This window comes from Symphodus melops (genome assembly GCF_947650265.1).
Source record: "Symphodus melops genome assembly, chromosome: 18".
NCBI lineage: Eukaryota > Metazoa > Chordata > Actinopteri > Labriformes > Labridae > Symphodus > Symphodus melops.
The window spans coordinates 18001619-18026921 of NC_136708.1; the positions used below are offsets into that span (position 1 = coordinate 18001619).

Sequence of the window (25303 nt, forward strand, 5' to 3'; positions counted from 1 at the left end):
GCCCCCTGTGATATAAACGCCGACAATCTTGTCACTCCTGCAGCGTAAAAACCAAGTGTTATAACCATGTCATCATGTCTCTGTTATCCTGTATAACTTAAAAGCTTGAAACATTTAAAACAATCCCTCCCCTGAGATACTCTTTAACAGTGTACCTCTACGGACGTGTTGCTTCTAAACATCTTCTTTTTGCCTTAATAATCCTCATTTATATGGCCAATGGAGTTTGTTGCATGTATGAACTGCAGAATACTTGCCTTAAAGAGGACATATTGTACCCCTTTTTCACCTTTTCAAACAGTCCCCCTGTGATCTAAATAAAACATCCCTGCTGTGCTTTGGTCAAAATGTAACATGAACCAAACACCAGAGAAGGTTTGTGACCCTGTGGAAACCAGCTCTCTCAGAACGCTCCGTTTTGGTGTGTGTGTCTCTTTAAATGCAATGACCCCTCCCCCCTGAGCTTTCCCAGTTGACATCACTCGTCTGTAGAGATAATAAGGCTGGGGGTGAAGTCTATGGGTGGAGATACCAGGGGAGGGGAGGGTCTTTTCTTACCAGAATCCAACTTGTGATGTCACAAACTGAAAAAAATTGAAACTGAGCATTTTTCTCTGTGTGGTAAGACTTAAGCAGACCACAAACAAAGGACCGAATGGATTTCTTTCAAATTCTGTGGTTCAATAGACACTCAGGTTACCCAAATAAATGGTAAAAAATACTCTCAAAGTGAATTTTTCATAATATGTCACCTTTAAAGAAGCAGCTGTAGCCATGCAGCTTAATCTACCGTACTCTGGGCTGTTTCTTTCCCTTCTGTCTTTTACAGTGGCTGCATAATAGAGCGAGAATGTCTCTATCACAGTCAATAACTTGCATCAGTGAGGCATCGCTCTAAATGCTGATGTGTTGTTAGCACAAAATATCCTGCCCACACACAGTTCTCAAATTTTGACCCTATGACTAAATCTATCATTGAAGGCCTACAAGAAAATAACAGCTGAGTGCATTTGATGTGTTTGACAAAAGCAGGGAAAACACAAAGTTGCTAGTTTGTTTTTGTAACTGAAGTTTCCATTTTTGACAATGTTGAAAGCCTGGTGATTCAAACTCAGTTCTTCTCCTTCTCTTGTCAATTTTTTCCCAGGACCCGGGTCCTTTCCCGGGTGTAGTGGGCCTCTTCCATGCTCCTCTATGGACTTTTTGTTATAAAAGCAGTTATCTTGCTTTAGGGGGGGGGGAAAGCCTCCTCCTGTTTTATATTAACATCAACCCTAAACCTGTCGTTATATATTGTATGAATTAGGCTGAACTCTGGCTTACGTTTTCCCCCTCCGGTTCTTTCGTGATGAAGAATACGAGACTGGCAGGCCTTCTAAGAGCAGCTGTGAGTCTATATTGCTGCCAGCACTCTCTGTCGGGAGCCCCTGTGTGGGATGACCTCTAACCTCTGTGAAAATCCAAGAGGGGCCAAAGGGGACTGTTAATGCTCACTAGTGATGTACAGCTGTGATTCGTTCAAGGTGGTTTGTCTTTGCTCTACACACCATTCACTGACGTAAAATAAATCATGGCAAAACGGTCTTTGGATGACGCAATATGACTTACTCTTTCAGAGAGGGTCAGAAGTCTGAATCAGACAGATCACTGCAGCAGAAGTCATATATTAAAGGCTGTTTATTATTCCAAAGCATCCTTTTCACATTACTTAATACATCTGTTATTCCGAAAGCATTCAATACCCAGGCTGCAACTCAAGAGGGTATTCATTTAATCTCCTGTTTATTACAGTTTTGTCATAGAGTAACTTTTAAGAACCTGTGTTTTTGAGCTTTTGTTTTTCAACTACAAATTCCAATTTATAACAATACAAAACAGACATAATATGACATATTCACCTTTGGCTATTTATTTTTGCCTTATCTTTTTAATACTAAAAAATGTGATTAGTGAAAAAAAAATTCAGATTACATAATATAAAAAAAATCAAATCAGATTACATAATTTACATAAACAAAACTATGTTTCCGTTGAGAATAAACAGAGAATAAACCTTCATAAAGGCAAATAAGGTGGTGAACAAACACATCTGGAATGACCTACACAAACACTAATCACTAATTAATTAGTGATCACTGATTTAGTGATGTAATAGTGGCATTGTTGAGCAGTATTTAAAGATTCCAGTATGTGCCTTGTGAGTGTCTCGTTAAAATGCCAACGATCGGCATGTGTGTCCTTCGTTCCTGTGCTCCAACAGCCGTGACAGCCCAGGTAACCCGTCTCAGAGCAGCATAATCCAGCCTGTCAGCAGCTTTAGCCCTGTGTTTCCTGGACCCTGTTGATACCCAATGCATGATGCCACACTGGGAAGAACCATTGCTCAGCCTGTAATCGGAGAATCTCATCAAACCAATCAGCACTATCTCCATCCTGAACGCACCTCAACTGTGACAGAGAGGTGGTGGTGTTGGTGGGGGGTTCAGAACATCTGGTGCTTTGAGTACTTGAGAAGAGGGGGGCGGGAGAAAGTGAGTTGGGTTGAAAAAAAAAATGAAAAAAGTGTGAGAACAATCTTGATGCTCTGGTATGGAGTTATCAGATCAACAGCACGTTCTGCTCTCTCTTTCGATGCAGGTCGCTGAGCGGGCAGCCAGTTGTCAGTGCTTGCCTGTCTGCAGATTTTAGCCTGATCTAGGTTACGGCAGTGAAATTCTCGACAGAATCATTTGTCATGCAACCCACTCACACTTGCTCGCTTCTTTTCTGCCTCTCACACGCTCTAACACCCCCCCCCCCCCCCCCCCCCATTTTCTTTTTCTTCTTTTTTTTTTTTTCCTCCACCAGCCCAGTGCAGCAGTGAGAGGTTACCACAGCAGTAAGGCAGCAGCCATGAATCCAAGTGTTGGCTCCAATTGGATAACTGGTGGCAGTGGCTTTCAAGGGGCAAGTGGCAGCTCCTCCTTCAACCGTCTAAGTCTGCAACACAACCTTTCCCAGCATCAACAACAGCCGCATTATCACCCTCAGTCCAGGCACACAAGCTACGCCTACTGCTCAGCCCATTCAGCTGTGAGTACAGCTGATCTCTCCTTTCTCTCAGTTGTCTCTACGGTGTCCATTAGTCTCTTTTGTCAGGGAGGCTCTTATGCACACTCAGATTCTCTATCTCTTCGCTTTAATCTCTTCCTTTTCCACACTTACTCCTCTCCAGCCCTCATCATATATACTGTGATCCCTTTCTCCCTCCTCTTCCTTTCACTCCTCATTGTCTGCATCTTTTATTATGTTTTCATCCATCTCCTACAGTGACAGTGCATTAAGAGACTAATTGAGGTAGAAACACTTTTGAACAGCTTCCCTCGTCATTATCCTTGGAATTAATTGCTGCTCCGCAATCCGTTTGATTCGACTTTATTGGTGCGATCTGGTTTCCCAAAGTAATCTTAAGGGTGTGACTGCAACTCAGACACGGGCCAATTTCTGGATTTGTATTTTATTAGCGTCATGTTGCTGACACGGTCACAGAGCTGGAAACAAACATTTGGCGTGTTTTTAATTGATTTCTTCCTCTAATAAATATAGTCACGAGGCTTCACACCAAATCTTTCTCCCATTTTGTCGTATATTCCATTACTGCGCAGCGAGACTCTCTCATGGCACATACGCACCACTCAAATATCTAGCCGCTTTTTATGCTCACGTGTTGAGACTCCCCTGGAAAGCTTGCATGTGAGTGAAGAAATTGGATTGGATTTAGACGATGATAATCATCACTGCAGACTGGCTCCTGGTTGAACACAGCGTTCCTTTTATTTTGTTCCTGGGATATCAATATATCAAGGTACACATTCATGCAGACATCAGCTCTTTTTTACATAGCAGGGAGCAATTAATCTTTGTATGTTCATCATTTTTTTATTTTTTTATTTTTTTTTACAAATGCATCAATATAACTTCTGTTATTTGTTGTCACCTAAAGCGTTAAAACTGTGTAATGCAAAACAGAAAGCAAAAACATTCCATGAGGCAGACATAACACTGTGGTCCTTCATGTGGTGTGTCTCTGTCACATGTTTTTTTTGGGGGGGAACAAAATGATCCTTTCTGTCTTTTACTGCAACCACCCCAGGGAAATCACAGTCATTGCCATTAACATCCCAGAACAGGACACAGCAGTGTGTGAATGCTGTTTCTAATTGAGCTAACTTGTGTCTGTTTGGCAAACAAGACGCCATTTTTGTCCTCCTCTTAACAAAGTCCTCGGCATCTCACTGATAAAAGAATCCATCCCTGGCCAAAGGAATACTCTGCAGTTTTCTTACCAGACACAGTATTGAGTACCAAGCTTCTTTAATCTGCTGCTGCACCCACACGGCCATGTTCTCATAGCAACAGTAATCTGCTCACTCGTTTGCATCTACAGGTCTGCTGCCACACTGCTCGATTTAGAGACCTGACTCTAAGGATTCTGCTGTTTTTGTAACATTTCAAAAAGTTCCAACCTTCACTGCAGCGACCATCCCTCTGCTCTGGATCTAGTGATATGTCACCCTGCACCTCTCGCGGTGCTGAGGGTGGCGCTTTCATTAGGAGACTGACAAGCTAAAACTCTAGTGATCAACTTATATTACTTCCTCTTATGGTACATCACAATTCAATCTTTTTTTTTTTTTTTTTTTGTCTCAAAAAAACAATGATATTCTCCAAGCTACTTGAGGAAAAGTATTGTTTTGGTATCGGGACTGAAACATTTATTATGTGACATAATCACTTATGTTGGCACTCACCAAAAAGTAGTTATATTACTGTATTTCTGTTATCGTAAACGTGGCTGGAAAAAAACCCAATACCCAGTTAAATGGTCAACTATTCCCTGTGCTTAATTGTAATGGATCAAAATTGTCAAGTCAAGTATACTTAATTTATGGATCACATTTGAATCTTTACTCTGTTTAGATAGATAGACAGACAGACAGACAGACAGACAGACAGACAGATAGATAGATAGATAGATAGATAGATACTTTATTGATCCCGAGGGAAATTCAAGCTCAAGTTTAAGCTGGACAGATTTATACATTGATTCAAATAAAAACCTGAATATTTGATTTCTTCTACGGTCTGTTAGTCTAACAGAAAAAAGTCCAATAACTTGTAATTTCATTCTTCTTCCTATTGCATGGACCCCTGTGTGTGATAGCCTTGCTAGTCTTCGACATTCTAGAAAATACACATTGGACGTATCTCAAAGCCAGAAAACAAGAATTCATTTTTTTCCCCTGGTCCATATGAGACAAAACAACACTCTGGAAATGATTTGAAATACACCTTTGGCTTTTTTCTTATTTTAGTTTTCTTTTGTTATTGTGGCATGTTTGTAGATCACAACTCTCCGGTACTTGCTGAAACGGTCTTGGTTTCAGATAACCATGGGGGTTGACCTTTACCTTCAAACCTGTTTAGTCTGCTGACTATGACTGGACTGTTTTTCATCTGAAAGCAATTTCTAAAGTTATCACATCATCCATGCAGAAAGCAACTTCTTTCCACCATCAAGCTTTTGTCCTGGGCTGTTACTGACACTTTTCACCTGAAGACAGATAAGTCAGTGCCCTGAGATGGTTATTCCAGACACTAACATGGATCCAATGTTTGGGTCTGCAGGGTGCACTTTTACGGCATTGTAAAAGCAACACATATGCTTCACAGAAGAGAAAACCCCAGAATGAACAAACAAACAAATTCCACCACCCCCTCCCCATTCTTTCTTTCAAACGCCCTCCCAATGTACAATACTTCTTTTATTGCCTTCCTAAATGCTATTGTAATTTCAAGCAGATTAGATGCAAAGAAAGCCCAAGCAGAAGGGGAAGAAAAACAGAACTGATAGCTCAGCATGTGTCTGTCCCCTCGGCTGAGAGAGGTGAGTAAATAAAGAGAAAAAAGGGAAGCAAGCAAGGATCCAGCGGAGATCAAGAAGCTTTGCCTCCAGTGGGTTTGTAATTACAATGGAAGCGGATACATTTCCACTCTTAATATGGGGGGATGAAGATCCCTCAGGGGGGGAAGATGGTATGACAAAAAGCTGTGGAGAAAGTCATGTAGAAGTCAGGAGATATGACTGGAAAAATAGTCAAAGTGAGAGATTGTGTTATGTCCTGAATATGCAATGTCTACTCCCACTAAACACTGTTGTATACAGTGGATTTCCGCTCCGGAATATGTTTCATGGGAAAGTCATTGCTGGCTGGATTAGTTTCACTGTTGATATCTTTTTTTTTTTAAATGTCCAGACTCTTCTGTTACTTTCATGCTAACTGATAGCATTCGCATTAGCTTAACCTTTTTTTTAATTAGTAACCAGTACTTATATGTAAGCATGCTTACACACTCCAGTGACAACTATGAAGACACAGATGGAGAAAGACAAACAGTAGAGAGGTCTAAAGAAGAGTTGGAGAGAGAAATGTGAAGTAGCGGAGAAACTGGACCGTAGTGACATCAAACCTCTCCTCCTTCAGTATACTGTATGTATGCTGTTAACCAGACAGCCAAACAGGTTAGATTACTGCCATGGTGAGTAGCCAGGCGTCAGAAGGTTTACTGTAATAAAGCCTGACAAGCTAATGATTGCACACAGTGTCACAGGATTCCTTACTTTAAGCCACATGGGCAGCAAACACTCCTTCAGCCTAAGCCTCATGTTATAGATTTTCTCGTCTATGGAGAATTGATCTTAAGCACAATGGCAAAGAAAGGGAAACATTCAGTGCAGGTACTTTCTACTAATTGGTGTGACAGAACCCATTTATGTGTAAAAGCAATAATGCCGGACAAACATTGTCCGGTAATGTGTAGACATAAATGAATTTCCACCCTGCTTGTGGAGGGTTGCTCTTGGGATGTTTGTTCAGAAACTTCTGACTTAATTGTATGTGTTCCTTTCCCTGCCTTTGTTTTTAATCATGCTTTGTTACAGAGCACTATAACTGCTCCACGTTTAGTACTCAACAGTACTCAACTTCTTCCTGATCCACTTGTTCCACCACTGTCGAACACATGACCATTATTTTTGCATATGATAGCTATCCGGAAGGTGCTTAATATTTTCTGCATTGTAAGTTGTCTTTAGTGCAAAGACTTAAGGAGGAACTGCTCTTTAGCTTACTTAGCGTGTTGCCACTCTTTTATGTGTGACTACCATAAACTACACAAGTCATGGACATTGCCACTGTGATGTCACCCATTGGTATGTGGACTGCCTTTTTAAAGCCTCAGATACAGCACACTGGTATCTGTCAGGTTGCGTTTATCTGGACCAGAAAGTTACCCTATTCAATCCAGAAGTAAGACTGGAGAGGAGAAAATGTTTGGCAAATTCTAGTTACTATGAAGTTATGAAGATGGGTATTTTAATATTAAGCCAAATGGGAATTTCCATGTTGTTAGTCAACTTTATTTGCTTATATGAACACATTTTTGTGTGCAAACCCTAAGGTGTTTCATATATGATTGTAGATCTCCTCTCCACTGATTATCTCTGAAGTGCTTAACATCCAGATGGTTCTGAAATTGCTTTAATCATCCGGGTCGCCTCTGTCCAGATATTCCTAATTTTTGTGATAGTGTTTCATTATTTTGTGATATGATGTATGTGATGCGTGCTTTGGAAACTTGATCTTGCATTTGTCCTGGTTTAATTGCCTTATTGAAGTACTTAACTATGTACAAAAGGGCACAATTGTCTTACTTTTGTGGTCTGCTGCTAACAGCATCCATGTTGTGCTCTAATAAGCACATTAATCAGAGCACATGCAGATGTGGCACTGTTTGTATCAAAGGAAACAAAAGTCAAAGTCCTTTGGTCTTCTTATGACAAGATATATGTGGTAAGTCTTCAGAGGAATTCTGAGCTCAGGGCTCAGCCCGCATTGCGTCTATGTACTGCTGCAGAGTTCATCTCTCCTCATAACATACAGATAGAGACACACATGCAGCACAGAACAAAGCTAGCATACCTGCGCTTGAGCAAAACAAATTCTACACTTATGAGAACTGGTGCAAGAGTTGTTCATTTTCACTGGTCAACCAATTGAACAGGTTTTTCTTTATTTTGGGGAATCGTATCAGTTATTGATAGGACCAATTGTTCCCCTAATTAAATGTAAGTGGGTTATCACTGTTTTATCAGGGGGCATGGACATCCCCATGAGCCCTCCAGTTTAACCTGGACATGTCCCCAGGGTAAACTTGAGTTGTTACTTAATTAGACATGCTGGGCACATACTGGTCAATCTTTCAGTCAATACAAACCTGCGAGTCAGGATTCCTGGCACATCCCTTGTTTCACCGTGTCCCTGAAAACTAAGTGATGCGACAGAAAGGACATTGCAAAGGATCAGCGGGAGGAATTGACAGAAAAAAGTCAACAAGGAAGTGATTTAGACTAATGAGGAAAGTATTTGAATTGCAAATTGTGGATCTGCTGTAATTTCAAGCAACCAAACGTTAATAGTGAGACTGTTTGTTTATCCCATAAGTAAAATAGGTAAAAAAACAATATGATTTCTATTAAAACAAATCTACAATTCAGGTGTATTATGAAACACCACCATCCCCACCAAATCACCTTTTCATCCGTCTCTCTTTGTTAGTCCTGATCTCTGGCACAACCCTTGGTGTTGTGATTAGCTTAATTAGCCATAACTCACAAACATCCATTAATACAGGCTGACAGATGACACAGTCATTTAGCTAAATGAATGGCCTGCCTGCTGGCGGTGGGTGAGTACACGTCTGCTGGCTGATGGCCTGAACAAGGCAGTTGAGTAGAGGTTAGTTATCAGTGGATCGCCCAGGAAGGAAAATACCTAAAGAATGAAAACAAAAGTTGAGTTGGAGTCCTGAGAAGTTGGAAGTGAAAGGAGCAAAACAGATCGAGAAAAGTCGAACCATTTTGAAGGCTAAGATCTTTTTCTAAAGATAAATCCCATCCTTTAGAAGATCATTTGAAAGATGAATTCTTTTCCCCAGAAGCAGCAGATGCCTTTGTGTACTGTACATGGCGAAGTCCATCAGCTCCCATGCTACAGTCTAAGTCTCTTTCATTAGCCCTTGAATGAAGAGCATTGCTCATTCCCCAAATACTGCAATGATTCATCGTCACCACGAGCTGGAATGGGCTTTGTCTCATTAATTAATTTAGCTCTCGGGACAGCACTTGGAATGAGTCGTGTCTTCAAGGCCTAATTAAAAGAAGATTGTCAAACATATTCTAGGTCACTCTGCTCAAAATCTCCGACCATTTAGGAGGAATTTACAGGCCCCGCAGATCCGTCCACTGAGGACCAGTTTGCTGGCTGATGGAGCGGCTATCAGAGACAAAAACAAACCCCTTTATTTGCTTTGTTGATTCCTTCAGGCACCACTTGAAAAATGAGACACTTGATGATTTGTTTTTTTATCCCCTGCTTGAGTCAATATCTCAATCTACTTTTTGGCTTTGTTCCCTGCATGTCTTTGTGGTTTTTTGAGGATGGTCCATTTAGAATCACAAGGAAACTTTGTGATTCTGCTTTGTGGAGAATAGCCCCGAGTTAACATCCAACACTTCCTCGCCGGATGAGCAAACAAGTGTACGTGAACACTTCATGTTTATCACTTCCTCTAAAATGAAAAGGTATATTGTTTTTTGAAAAGCAACATTTGGCACCACGTTCATCATAACATATTGGCTTAAGTGCTCGAGTTATTGAACCAGTCACACCGACAAACAGACAGACCGGAAGCACATATCTTATCTGCCCTCATAATGAGAATCAATGACTGTAGTTACAGGCACAAAATGGCCCTAACAGTTAACACACTTACACACACACACTCAGAGGTTCTGAACAATTAAGCGCGAGCTGTCGGGCTTAGTGCCTGGGTCCATTGTAAGCGCTCTAAACCTGTTAGACTGTGACAGACCATTAAAAGGCTGCCAAGGCTTCCTTAATTTGCTTCAACAGTGAAGCACACTGAGGCTGAGTGACTGAGTGCTGTGAGTGTGTCTCTGTGTGCCGATGTGCATTTGCTTCCTATGACATGACTTCCACCACCTCCACAGCATCGCCTACACACACTCACACACACACACTCACACACACACACACACACATACGCACGCACGTTGACACTATCAACACCATCTAGTAGCTGTGGAATAAATATGTCCATTTTTCTTCTGGAATTCACTATAATGGCCAATTTCTGCTTATTTACACAAACGCATTAAACCATTAAAACTCCTGTCAGCATTAACAAGTTTTCTGAGTCACTATGTTCTGTAAACTGTTAGGAGCACAATGTAAACAGCTCTTATTATAACAGTTGTATGTAAAGGCATTGCAACATTAAATTCAAACTGAATTCTCCAATCCTTGTCAGCTAGTATTTTCCACATGTATTAACTCCCGTTATGCAGATTGGTTAAATACAGAACCTTCACATTTGTCTTCATCTTTTTCTCCATAATCCTGTCGTAAATGTTGCCCATTTTTTGGGGGGCAGCACCTGTCCTCCTTGGCAGTTTGAGTAAAATCTGGTAAAATGCTGTGAGGGAAGTGGAAATTACATGTTTCACACTGTGTTTGTATTTTCACGCTTTGAAATCAACAGCATAAGCCCAGTACATCGCACCTTTGTAACAAGTGTTTTTTTCCACATTTTTGTGGTGTTAATTCAAATAAATGTCTGGTTTTCCATGGACCCTTTAACTGCAGTCTTTGATTTGCAAATAAAAAATCCTGATCCAGACCTGAAAAAAAAAATGGAATTCCTCTCTAATTCATCACAGTTGACTTGATTCCATCACATCTACACAACGTTGTGTTTCTGACACTTCTGAATGATTGCTTTTTTTGGGCGGATGTTTCACCTAGCAGGCATTTCCTGTCGTGACCAGAGCATGGTGTTCTCCACCATTAGGAATAAAAGACTCTGGGCCACATGATCCCAAGCACCAGACCACAGGAATATCCAGAATCTGAAGGCGCTTCCAAGCCTCCGCATGTTTCATTTCCTATTTCACAAGAGCGGGAGGTCCATGCAAATTCCAGTCTGCGGTATGCCTCCAGTCTTCATTTAGCCACAGTTTTGTGGTTGATATTAGATGTTGGACAGGATTTAAGGTCTTAGAGGCTGGATTAGAAAGGGTGATGGCAGATCATGCAGGGATTTAAATGGGTGTCAAGCTTGTTCAGATCATGTGCACTGTCATATTTACATGTCATTGTGGGTTTTTTTTGCTGTTGCTCAGCCATGTTTGACGGCAAATTCAGAGCATCTCATCTGCGAAATCGCTCTTCGGCAAATCAGTTTGCACCTGTTACTTTCACTTCAGGTGATTAGTCAATGACAGGGTGAAGCAGGGGAACATAAATCACACATCCTGAGCTATAGATGTGACCTTAATTCACAATGTTTCGCTCCCATCTTGCCCTGGTTTTCAGCCACACATACAGACACAAACACACAATCACACACATTGACATCCATGCACAGATGGGATTTCATATATGGTTGCCTTGGGCTGTAGTTTTGGCTTTAAAAACACCCATAACATCTGTAAAGCATTATGGCTGATTATACTGGTTCTTCAGCGCAATCATGCAATATGGGCCTCAGAGAAGGCTGAACATGAACCGTATGGGAAAGAAAGCCATGATGAGGCCTTGACTATTCTGACCAGAGCTTAAGGCCTGTGGCTACATACACACATGCACCCACTTGAACAAATGAATTTCTCAGGATCAGATTTAATTATTCATATACTATCGAGGACCTAACATGAATTCCTTTACCCACAACTATCTATTATATACAAGCCCAACGATTTTCATCAGAGGATCAAACTGCTGAACTTATCTTGTTTTACAAGCTGTGATATGAAACATTTATTATGAGCATCAGGCTACATTGAATCAAAGAGCAAATGCTTCTTTCCAGGCTGACTGTGTTGAAGCACAATCAGTCATTTACTGTTAAAGAAGAAAAACACATTAGTCCACTTTGCTTACAATGCACTCTGGAGAGTGCAGAGTGTTAGTGGCTGTAGCCATTAAATGTTCTTTGTATGCAGTAATATAAACAAGCAGTTGGGTTTGTAGCTACAGTATAAAACAGTAAATACTGAATTATAAGACCATTACATTAGCATTAGTAGTAATAATTGAACACCTTAATTTCCTGCTACAAGTTGAAACATATGTTACAAAAACATACATGGTTCTAAGTGTAACACTAATGTTAGGGACAGAACTCCTGAAGGTTGGTTATCTGTCCACTTATCTGCACAGTATCGAACATTGTCGTCCCAGTTTTTTTTTCTTCACATTTTTGTCAGATTTGAATGGTTGTTTTACTCAACAAAATGTCCTTTCAACACAAGCAAGAACTGGCTTCATCATTTGCTCATTAGTGAGCTATGAACAGGATTTTTGAATCGATGCGCAAACTTTCATTTGGAAAAGTCAATGAAACACAAAACGAATAAAGTCTGAATGTTGGATTCTGTTTTGCTACTGAGCTCAGCTGGGGGGTATTTTTGAATTTGTTTGACAAGCTTGTCATTCTTGAAGGTTCCACTGTGTGTTGTTTTGGCAGCAGACAAGCAGTGCTTGAGATTGAGAAACTCTTTTTGGAGGAAGAGTTTGATGGTTAACATGTTTGTTTTTGTGCTGCTGTCAAGCCCCACACAGAGACCAACTAAGTGTCTATTACAGTTTGTCTGCCTTTAAAGTTTTTATGGTGATTTTTTTTTTTTTTCATGATTTTCTACCCCCCCCCCCCCTAAGCCCATTCCTCCTCTCCAAGCATTCAGCCTTGATTGTGAGAAAGGTGGCGGGTCTGTTGGAGCCGCTTTGCTCCATTTAGTTGGTGCACTTTGATGACTTCACTACTACTAATTATAGAGGCGCCGCCAAGGAGGCAATCTCAAAGTGCATCACCCTGAAAGTCTTATATGCTCATATCTAAATGTTACCCGGTGGAGTTGCACCATAAAGTGAACGTTCTTAATCATCTATTATGTGCTTTCATGTACCTCGCTGCCATCTGGCAGTATTACACCATACAAATCCCATAATACTGTTCCAAAGAATGCACTGCATGCCAAGGATATGCTTACAAATTTTGATTTGCGCTATTATTGTGTGTGTAAAGCATGCCAGGTACTCTCAAAGCATGTCTGCTTTTTAAAGACATACACAGCGGATATTAATAGTGGAACTGTCCAAGGTGATGAGTAAGTTTCACAATTTACATTCAAAGAGAAAAGAGACATTTGGCGGCCGTTACCCCCACAGTTGAGCCTCCAAAACTGTCTGCTATTTTCTTATTTTGCCCCTATGGGGGGGTCAATAAAGGTCACATTTAATCTCAATCCTCATCATCTCATCTTGAATTATGTACAGCAATGTTGTTTTATCTCAGTTTTGGTATCAAGGCCTTATAGTGAAAAACCTTTTGTTTGTTGATAAGAAAAAGAAATGCCTTTTTTTGGAACCTATTTGTCTTTGGCAAGTAAAACACCCAGTCTGAGATTTGCTCAGAGTGAAGTTTCACTATCAGGATGTTTTGAGCCATCTGATTTAACAATTTATGAATTCTTAGGGACGATGTAAAACGATTTCTAAAATGACATGGATATGTTATAACCTTCAAACATGATGTGAAGAACTCTGCTTGACCAATTCAAGTCCACTAGCCGTCCTGCTTTCCCCCCCATGATGTTCACCTCCAACCAAAGAGAAAAGAAAAAAAAAAACACCTGGCTTTGACAGCTACAATATTCAACAACTAATCATTCACCTTGTCTTCGTTTGTCCAGAGCCTTGTGTCTGGAAAAAAAAAAAAACGATCACGCTATTGGCAGCAGATATGTTATCAGAACAGCAAGAGTGAAACTGAATTGTGTAATTGTAGGCTAGAAAACCAAAACAATGAGTAGAAAGACACATTCATCTTGGGTAAAGCTGGGAGAAACTGAAATGTTGGGAAATAATTCCCTGTAAAATCATGACCATGAGCGATGTACAAATAGTCATGTGAGCTGTTGTTGACATTAAAATGTTACTGAAGCATAAAGATTCATTATGACTCTGCAATAAGGCAGCAATTGACTGGAGATCAGTCCAGGGTGTTCCCCTCCTCAAATGCTGTGAAAAAAAAAAACTGCCAGTGGCTAACATGCTCAGTGGTTGCCTTAACCTTCCTCATGTTTTTAACCAAAAAATGAATCAGAATTTCACCTACGACTTGTTATCCTACGCCTCTGTGTGTTTCCTGTTATGTTAAGTAAATGCATGAACAACATGTCTTTCCTATTAATTCAGTGTTATTTTGTCCTGAAGCATGTCTCTCCAGCTCTCTCTCTCTCTCTCTTCCTCTCTCTTTCTCTCTCTGTTGTCTTTGTCTCCGGGGCTTCATGCTTTGCATGCAGAGGATGAGACACTGGGGGAGGTTAAGAGAGGAGCTGGAATGGAGTTCTGCTCCATTTACCACCCTGAAATATTCCTCTTAGAACGACACACTCTGTTTTCTCTCTCTCCTTACTCTCTGCACTGTTTCTCTCTGCCTTGTCCCCTCCCTCTCACTCCTCATCTCGCTGTGACATGTGGTCATTTCACTTCATTCCACGATGACTTAGCAGTGCTTTAAAACACTGCTGCTCTCCTCCCATCCCATCCTGCTCAATTGCAGGCAGCGTTCGGCTCCATACCCCTATACGGATCTGTCACTGCTCACCATAACTCTTTCCCCTATCTGTAATGTCTATCTGCTGTGGGCAAAGCCTTCAACACCTTTCTCCATTACTATTTTACTCTTCAGCCTGTGAGCCTCTTGCATACCTTGCCTTGGATCACCGTTTCCTGCACATGTGCGGGCAGACCCAACGTCAAGTATTCATGCGCCTTCTTCTTTCGAATAGCATGCTCAGGGTTTTTTTTGATAGCAAATTGTCAAACGCTTCTTCCTTCCTACGCCTCAGCATCCTCAAAAAAGACAGGAAAAAGTAGCACACACAGTTGAACTGACAAAAAACGAATGACTTAGCACTTAGATGTATGTAGGGCATTAACACAATGAATAAAACAAAACGCACATGAAACACACAGTGTTGCTGTGATGAAGCTTCGATAGGCCTCGATTCCATTTCCCCGCGGTGTGACTCCTGAGTGATTTATGCCTCTTTTTGGGTTTTTTTTTCCTGCAGCCTTTTTCATGCTCTAAACAATATGGAATGTGAATATTTTGGCTTAGCACGTCCACATGGGAAATATCTATTGTTTAAAACCCACACTCCATGCCTTTGCAGCACATAATTCCTTATTACAGAGAGATCTTCTTGCCTTCCTCTCTCGCTCATCTTCGTGCATGTAGCTCTGCTGTCCTTGGCTGTGAGATTGGTTGCTGGTTCGCAGAAGGACATGGCTTCTTTCCTTTGCTAGTTGTTATATTGGGGTTAGCATGAGGCCACACAGGAAGTCTGATCTCTGAGCTCCACTGGAGTGTTTTCACCTTTGGAGTCAGAATAACCCTGACTCTTCTATGATCACAGACTTTTTTTTCTCACTCATGTTTGGCTTTACACACACACACACACACACACACACACACACACACACACACACACACACACACAGTACTTACCTGTGCTTGCGTCAGCACACACATTGCTCTAACACAAGCTGTAGACTATCTAACTGTAAAGCCATTGGAATCCCAAATCCAAACTTTGTCCCCTTTTAGTTTCTATCGACCTTTCTGATGTTAGATTTAATTTGTGGAGGGTTATGCTTGGGTATTTCGTACGTAAACAATTTGGTGATCCAATCATTGATAAAGCTACACAAACAGCGTTACAGTTGTCTGCAAGTGATTATTGTTGGAAGCACGTGTTGGCTGTAGAGTCTTGTTGACTTTTTTTCGCTAGGGGACTTTAAGAGTTGGCTACAAACCGTATTAAATGTTTTGGCAAAGGGAATATAGTCCCATGATAGTTTTTAGGTTTAATTTTAAATGACTTTATTAATCCCTGAGGGAAATTCTGGTTCTAAATCTTGTTATTGAGAGACATGCTTCTCACACACATAGACTTGAATTGCACACATTCACAAGCAGGACCTGAGGACATGCATTAGTGGAGAGATGTCAGAGTGGGGCTAAGTTCTAATCTCTACCAAGAAACATATTTATATTCAAACAAAATCTTGCGGTAGTTGGTCATTTCTTTGTGTTGGAAGCGTTCTGGTTTTCGCCTGCAGTCCAAGCAGTTTTGTTGTTCCAGTGAACTTTGGCTTTATACAGGAAAGTAGACGCACAGTATAGAAAGCACAAGAAGAAGAACACATCAGCTCTAATGCATTCTAGAAACCAATCAGCCCTGCTCTGACTACTTCAAGCAAAAAAAAAATCTTGTGGCTTTTCAAAGTTTCACAAACACTAAAGAAGAGGCAAGCACAGCCACTCACTTGCACACTCACGTACAATATGTTGAAGCCACTCTGAAAGTTGGCCTCTTTTCCCAGTAAAACCTCATTTGTAACCGCTCTGATCTTTTCTAAGAATCCCGTTAATGAGGAAATGAGTCTGTCTGTATGACTTGTATATACATTTCACATTTGGAACAGAGATCTAGTAAGTATGGAGGCAATTTAGTCTTTCAGTGGTTTGCCTGTCTCTCATTGGGTATAGTAAAGGGTGCTGTGTGAGTCATTTTTACTCATGCTCGTCTGGTCTCATATTTCCTCCCCATTAGGCCGGTGTTCATGTACTCTGTGTTGTGATAGAGGCTAATGACTCACTGGAAATCTGCCTGGTGTTTATCAAATGTCTCAGTGCTGGACTGGTGGTCTGAAGTCAGTCCGCCCTTTAACGTTATTATGAAGAATTAGATAAGCAAACAAAACCATGTGATGAGTCCATCATATATAAAGTAAGAGAGATAAATGGAAGCGCTCTGCAATATTATCTTGACTACATCACTCTGCTCTTTGCACTGTGGAAGATGATACTCTCAGAGGGGGAATGTGTTTGAATTACCTCAGACTGTCATCTTTCCATACTCTAATAAGAGTATAATAAGAGATAGATGGATAGGTTATGTAAAGACTGTATGCATGGTTCAGTCCATATACTTCCTGTATTTCCATAAATGTGGTCTGCTTCTCAGAGGACAGTGTTTTTAGAGACAAAGCTTGTGTGGATGCCAGTTAAATTACACAGCAACTGAGCAAAGTGCAACTTTTGTACAAATACAAAAATCAACACTGATTTGAATTTAACACACTCCCTTGTCTTTGCAAATTCAATTTGTTGTGAGTAATTGGAGATAGAAATGAAACCTACGGGGCTCGTTACAGTCAGTGTTTTTTTTTTTTTTTTTCGTAATTACATAGTCAATCAAGCAGTTTCCATTTATAAAGTGCCAAATCATTACCAAAAAGTATGTAATGTAACTCTGCATATAGAGCTGGTTTAACCTTTGACTAAATATGAAGATGGACAGCACGCCTCCACTTCATCTCGTTGTACAAGAATCAAGCCACAATACCCTTCACGACCGGCGCTGACATGTTACTCTGGAGTTTGGAGCCAGAGATGGCCGAGTAGACGTTTGATGGTTGAGGGTCAGTTTTTGGCGTCCTGTGCCTCCCGCCAACAAAAACAAACGGCACTTGACAGAAATATAAAAACATGGACACAAGTTAAGAATAAAACGACGATGGTGCACCTGTGGCTTAGTGGTTATTTCCTGGACCTCATGTATAGAGGCTAAAGTCGTCAAAGCGGGCAGCCTGAGTCTGAATTTGACCTGCTACTCCTTTGCTACGCTCTCTCTCTCTCCAGGTTTCCAGCTCTAGCCACTGCCCTATGTCTGTTGTGAAGGCACGAAAACCCATGTGAAGGCATGTAAAACAAAACCAAAAAAAAGGTTCAATTGTTTTTATTTTTCCCTCAAAAAATGTTTTCCATGTATTTAGATTTTATTGATCAATGCATCGTCATTAAGGAGAAGAAGCTTTGGACCCTGTAGCCAGTCAGTAGGGGGAGCTCCACATGTTTAGAGGCATTACTTTTGGGCAGCTGTCATGTCATCCATATTTTAACAGAGTCTATGGTCTGGACCTCTCCTCTGTGTTTTATTTATAAGGAGACAGAACAATAACCAACAATGAGCAGCACTTGGCAGCAGCAGCAAGTCAAAGCTTCCTTTAAAGAGGCAGAAACTCCGACCAGAAGCAGACTCATCTTTGGACAGCAATCTGCAGGGCCTGAATGATCAAATATCTTGTCATGCAATGGGAATGAACAACGAAGAATAACTTTTTCCTTCATTTTCCTCTAGAAACACTTTTCTTGCAGTTTGACCTTTGAGTTTAAACTGAAGAAAAATAAAAAGATCTTTGTTTTCCCCTATACATTTAAATACTGAATGTTATCAAATTATTTCCTTATTTTCATTTTTTGATCTCAAATTTGTTGCAACGGGTCATTGCATGCCTTCAGTTGAAGTTAAATTAAATGTGGCTTTAATGATGAAAAAACCCTCTTTAGTTTTCCAGACAAACAGAGCACTCAGTGGAATGATGAACACATCTGTTTATCAGTCTGTTCTTAACTGAAGTGATCACAGACATTTAGTCTGAGTTAGTTGTACTATTTAATCTGAGGATCTTTGCTGGAATCCAAACTTCAAATAAAGTCAAACTTTTTTTGATGGATGCTGGTGTCTGTTTTCCGACAGCATGTGCACATCAACCCTGCCATAGCTGGACTGCTTGGACAGTTCATCTTTCACTTGATGATGAACAGAACGCCCTGGGGAAGTTGGTTAGTCATGCTACATCAGTGCGTTTGCATAAAACATGCAAGATGATCTTTTGCTGCCGGGGTATCTCCCAGTAGGGCTGCCGCCAAAAGCAGAAGGGGTTTTTCCAGGAATACCAGACCCTGCTGTTCCCTAACATCCCCCCCCCCTTCCTCTCTCATCCTCCATTCTCCAAACCCTCTTTCTCCTCATCAGCCTCTCCCATTGCCCCTCCCATGGCACGGTGCCAGCCCTCCCTCGAATTCCACACATCTGATCATTTCTGGGAAACACCCATGAAAGGACTGTCTAGCAAACTGCATGGAAGAAAGCCTTGTGGTTTCTGTAGCAGTTTGAAGAAGTCCTATGGCCCCCTTTCAGAAAGGGCGGGGGGGTCAGGTAGTAGTTTAGAGTGGATTCTCTTCAGGAATTCTTTTTCAATGGCATTATTGTGCAATTCAAAAGGAGAACAAGAACAAACAACACCAAGAAGAAAGAGAACAAGAACATGTAAAAGAACGACAATAGGAACACGAAGCAGAACAACAAGATGAATTGCAAGAACAACAAGACTTGCTGGTGTTTTTCTTTCAATGCCTCCTCCAGACACATTTCATGGATGTGAATCATCCTGTATCCTAATTGTTGGAGGAAAAAAAAAAACACTCTTTCATTTATGTGGAAACTTGCCAAACAGGATTGCAACAGATCTAGTTGAATAACTGTAAAAATCCAAAGAATACTCACACTGTTTTTGAGAGGCCAAGCTGAGTTTTTGTGTTGTTATTATTCTTGTTACTAGCCTTGATTCTTTTCAGGCCAATTGTAACTACTTAACACCTTCAGGGGCACGATGCGCCCTCAGCTTTCTTCCTCTTTCCCCTTTTTTTTTTAAAGTCCTGCGAATGACTCACTCGTGCTCTCAATTTAGAAAATGAATGGAGCATCAAAGACATGAGAACAGAGGAGCAGCAGATGGCTTCTGCTTTGTTTTATGAAAATGTTCGACAGACCCGACTGCAGGGTATTAGCAGATTTTTATATATATTTTTTTTTTATAGTTAAAGCTGAGTTTTTAAAATATTTGAAACAGCACACAGGCACAGTTCGAGCTTCATCTTGACAAGTGCTCCGTCAAATCAGCTGTGAGTAACACCGAACGTACTTTGAAATTGTCTGGCACTTAGTGTTCTGTTCTGGGCGGCAGGTATAAATGGAGAACAAAGAAGGTTGAAATGATACGAATCTTGACAGAAATCACTTTAAATCTGCATATTTTATGCACCCTTTCAGAAGTTCTAGGGATTATTTAAAGTGAATTTTTTGAAGAAAAAAAATCAGAATGTGGGCAGCCCATGTTGAGTTTCGGATGCCCATCTGCACAAAACAAACAAAATACTTATTCTTGCTCTCTCTGGCTTTGTATCACCTCTCTGTGACGTGAGCCCAGTGATTCAGACTATGGCTTCTCGTCACAATCAGGGAAAAAAAACACACACACAGACACACATCCTGTCTTCAAGGTCTGCTTCCACAGAAAGCCAAGCAATGACGACATTCATTTACACACATTGTGCACTTCTGCTCTCCACTCACATTATTGAAGTTGCTTTTATAAACTAACCTTTGCCCACTCATAGCTGGAGGCAGAGAGTTCAAATCAGCTGCTCCTCAAGGTAGTTTCCAGTGTTGTCTCTGTGGTCGGAGGTCAAGTTCTTCAGGTTCCATCGTCGAGTCTCGAGTCTCGAGTCTCGAGTCTCAGCTCTTAATTCTTAATGGTTGGCACACTGAATATTTATGGTTTAACTGACCAATGCATCTGAAATTGGACTCTCTTGTGTTTCCATTCTGTGTCAGCTAATTTGAATACATTTGAGCAAAGAGTTCATCAGGTCGCATATTAAACAGCAGAAGAAAAAAGCATATTTTTAAGTGTTTCGTATTATATTAAGTCACAAATATCATTTTTCAACTGATCGATATTTTTATTTAAAGATTAATTTATACTTCTACTTTATCTGTTTTGTTTCTAACTCACGTAAAAAAAAAGTAGAAAATACATTTATTTCTCATTTTCAAAAGGGATTTATTCAAAACGCTGTTTATTCAATAATCCAGAAGGCAGAGAAACGACACCAGACAGCGCCAACACACCGTTTAAAGCAATCCCAATGTGTCCATATTTGCTCTTTCTTGATGATGATTGGTCTTTTCACATGGTCAAAAAAGTGGACACACGGTGTCTCTGCGCCTCCATCGTGTCTCACTTTCTTCTCTCTCCATATCTTTTCTTCTGTTACTCCATTCGCTCTTTGTCTGTCTTACCTGCTTTGTGTTCTATGTTCATCCTTCCCCCAGATGCTGAGCGTTTGGGTATCTAGTTGATCCAGAGGCTGTTAATCTGGAAATTCACAATCAATATCAACCTAATCTCTTTCAGACAGATAAAAAACGGTCAATCTGATAAAAGTCTTCTCTTTCTAAAAGCTGCCCTTTCCTTCTTGCTTTATTCACATTGCTGGAATTCTTCTTCTTGTATTGATGAGGTCTTTCATCATACACAGGATACATGACTAAAGATTCTTTTAAATACATGTACTCCTTAAAACCTGAAGAAACATTTCAGGACAGAGTTGCCCTGAAATCATCCTGAGTTGCCCTTTCTACGCGTTATTAGATTTCTCCACAGTATCTATAACGACTTGAAGAAAGAACATGCTGCCCAGCAGAAACTAATGGAGTTAACAAAGATCAAACTGTTCACACAGCAGTCGCAGGATATACATGTCCATTTAGCGCTGAGGAATTTTCTTGTATGTTACCTGCTGCGTTCACACGTTTAGCTTCTAGCAGAAATGCTCCCAGAGGGCCAGCTGAAAAAAAAAATCCTGATTTTAGTTGTAGTGAAAATCAATGGACATTTGTGCTCATGCATGTAACTCAAACCAAAACTCTGGGGTACATTTTCAAGGGTTTTATGCATGTGTGAAAGACTACGAGTCTCATCAAAACAAGTGGATTTGCACTATTGGTGAAACTGCAATGAATGTAATATATTTTCTCCTGCAGCTCATCCGTTGAATAAGTCTTATGATCATTTCAGTGTTACAGAATGTACGATGTAATACAAATTGATGCAATAGAAGCAATTATCAAAATACTGACAGCTGAACTCACTCATCTTGAATATTACTCTAGAAATCTGTGATCTGAAAACTGTCTTTTGTCCGAGGAGACGTCCCCCTTGTTAGGTTTTTTTATTTTTATTTTTTTGGAGTAATGCTCTCATGTGTAACCAATGAAACACAAAACTAAACTCATCAAAATGCGGGTCTACTTTCAGATGAAAGAAATTGCCAAGATGTAATTGTTTTCAGTCCAGTGGTTTCATGGTGTAGTTTTTAGCCGCGGTTTCCTGCAGGACTCGTATCAGGTAATTTAAATGAAAACCAAGTTGAGTTGCTAATTAAGTGAAAAATGAGGCCTGCTGAACTTGTGTCCTCAGAGTAACTTAGAACCCTCCGGAGGTTGAGTCCCTCCGAATGCATGAGGATGATCTGTGGGACATGTTGAGAGATGTGATGTTTGAAGAAGTAAGAGTGCTGCGGTTACTTTTGATGAGGCAAACACTCATCGACAAATGACTTTTGGTCATGGTCAATCAAAAGAGATGATCTCATCCCTTGTTGTTTGAATTTACACAAGAGAAAATGTTCTGTCTGCATCTTCAGTCTATTATATAGAATAATGATCAGTGCCTTTAAATGCACATGGTTTGTCTTTATAGCACAAATGCTTTTATCCTTGTTGTCGACTCCTAAAGTCATGATAGTAAACAAAAAGGAACGCCACATTTCCGTCAGTATAGGAGATTTCCAATTTGACATCTAAACATGGCAAGTGCACAATTTTACTAAAAAAAACATGGTGCCTTATTAATAACAACTTCATATGTCATTTCACATTTTCATGAAGGTGGGGTTGATAAATTTGTACTTGTTTTTTGGGGGCAATTTATGGCCACGGGTGTCTTCACTGAGCACGCATCCTTTCATTAGGTCACAAGAATCTTTTGTTTATTTCAAACATGTATATAGGAACTACTTAAGTTTTTCTTCTTCTCTTACTTAGTGATATAAAAATCCTCGACTTCCTGGATGTGACCTAATATCGTCAAATTATTCTTTTATATCGATTTATGCATAAAATATGTAGACAGTAAATCTAACTATAAAACACAGTTATAGATATTTTTTTTAAACTTTATTTACAAGGAAAAAACGTCATTGACACAAACAAATCTCTATTATTTAAGAGTGTTGAAAATGGTTTATCCCACTTTCCTGGCTAACAGATAAACTCAGCCTAGTTTGAAAGTATTGCTTTGAGGACACAGTGTGTTCCAGGCAGCAGCACCAGATGCAGCCAGTAGGGGGAATCGACTGCTCGCGTTGATGCCATCCCCCGCTCTCTGGTCTCTCTGTACTCCTCTCCTCCTCTTCCCTGCGTTCTCCCAGGTTGTGGAAACGCTGCAGCCCGCTGCTCTGTGTCTGGGTCCCTCTCTCGTACAGAGCTGCTCAAGACCCTCCTACCGGCTGGGCTTGGGGAAGGAGGAGGCAGTCTGCTCTACTCGCAAGCCTTGGACGAGCCCCCTTTACCGCCCTGTCAGTGTGTAGGAGAAGGAGAGAGAGAGAGAGAGAGAGAGAGAGAGAGAGAGGCTGAGTGACAGAGAATACACACGAGAGAGAGAGAGAGAGAGAGAGAGAGAGAGAGTCACTGTGCAATAGAGGGAAAGAGAACGAGGCAGGCTGCTTAGAGGAGCGAGAGTGCCAAGGACGGAATAAGGAACACATTTTACAAGAGCAGGAAGAGGGAGGATCGCAGACGAGGGACTCCTTCTCTACTGGGCACCTGGGACACAGTCACTGCTTTTTTTTTCACGCGTCTTCTATCTCGTACCCAGTGGACTAACCAACCGGTGGATTTTTTTTTTTAACACACGCTTTTGCCACATCATTTAGGAGCTGGGATAATTATCTGCCCTCCTGCCGACTCCACTGCTTCGGACTGAGATTGTTCTGTGGTTCTATCATCGACTTGTGTTGTGATTCTGCTCTGTGCAACAAAGTGCATCCGTCGGCCACCGGTGCTGAGGATATCTCCCCCTCTGTCAAACAGGACAGCACGCAGCCACCGTCGAATCAGACTACAGAGGAGAGAGAGAGAGAGAGAGCAAGAGAGAGAGAGAGAGAGAGACAGAGAGAGAGCCAGTGTTTGTAAAGAGAGAGAGGGGCAGTGAGACAGAGTCAGATTCAGTTGAGACAGAGGCAGATTAAAGCCCCGGCGAAAGACTGGACCGAAACAGCTCTAAATAGAGTAGTGAACCTATACATCCTCTCCCGTTTTTCCTTGCCATCCCTTTCCTTCTTCCTCCTCTCCTCCTCCTCCTCCTCTTCCTCTCCCGTTGTCCAACATTCACAGGACTGTCAGAGCTACTGCCACCTGCACCCTCTTCTCTTTTCTCTTCTTCTTCTACCTCACCCTTATCGCGCATTACTATCAGATACCGGCAGCACACAGAAACGCTGCTTTCGGTTCTGGCACTTGTGGAAATATTCCCATTGATCCAGCACTAACCAGCTGATATTGAGACTCTGGAGCAGTAAGCTATCCACATCAGAGGAAGACTTACTCCAAAAGGCTCTCCAGAACGCATACCCTGCCTTCTCCCTGGAGATCCGACGAGCGACACATCAGTGCGGACAGCCAAGACAAGGAATCACACAGCCCCGCCGCTGCCTCTATCCCATCGCTAGCTACTTGGCAGCTCCCGCCCCTGTGTCACCATTCCCTGCCTCAGTGCTAAGGATTCCAGCTACATGGGCAAGCGATTGGAGCAGCAGCCAATGTACCCTCAGTACACCTACTACTACCCCCATTATCTCCAGACCAAGGTATGCCAGCTCTTCTGCTCTTCTTGCATTCCCTAATCCCTCCTCATCTACACCTACACTCATCCCCCCCCCCCCCCCCCACCTCCTGTCTTCCAACGCACTCCCATTCATCCCCCCTGTCATCCCTGACTGGAGTTGGGATTTGATGGATAGCTGGCCTTGACTGTGATGGTTTCAGATGGCAGGTACCGAGGTACCTCGTTGGAGTGTGGATGGCTGTGTTAGTGTGTGTGTATGTGTGTGTGTGTGTGTGTGTGTGTGTGTGTGTGTGTGTGTGTGTGTGTGTGTGTGTGTGTGTGTGCGTCTCTGAATGAAGGATCAGAGATCAAGGCTGGATGCTTAGGGCTACTGTTGGTCCAGCCTACTAGACCGTGACGAGAAGCTGTCCTGCAACCTCCATCCATCTCTCCCCTGCGAACTGATAAGCTCTAGATGTGACACTGTTCAACAATATCAACAATTACAAAACTCTGGTTAGCTAATAATAAAAAAA

The 25303-nt window shown here is 41.3% G+C and overlaps 1 protein-coding gene across 8 annotated transcripts in view; it reads left to right on the forward strand.

Moving 5' to 3' along the window:
• The window catches only part of LOC306839969 (RNA-binding motif, single-stranded-interacting protein 3), a gene marked incomplete at its 3' end in the record, with an annotated part of 278776 nt that overhangs the window by 51257 nt on the left and 202216 nt on the right, over window positions 1-25303 (forward strand). For 3 of the 8 annotated variants that reach the window (XM_079368934.1, XM_079368936.1, XM_079368935.1), the window contains one exon: window positions 2848-3072. The exons of 1 other annotated variant lie outside the window; for it this stretch is intronic. In XM_079368934.1, the coding sequence (XP_079225060.1) occupies window positions 2848-3072 (225 nt within the window). Of the gene's footprint in view, window positions 1-2847; window positions 3073-23281; window positions 24811-25303 lie in introns of those variants that run through there. 4 more of the 8 variants (XM_079368941.1, XM_079368939.1, XM_079368940.1 and 1 more) reach the window with 3 other exon arrangements.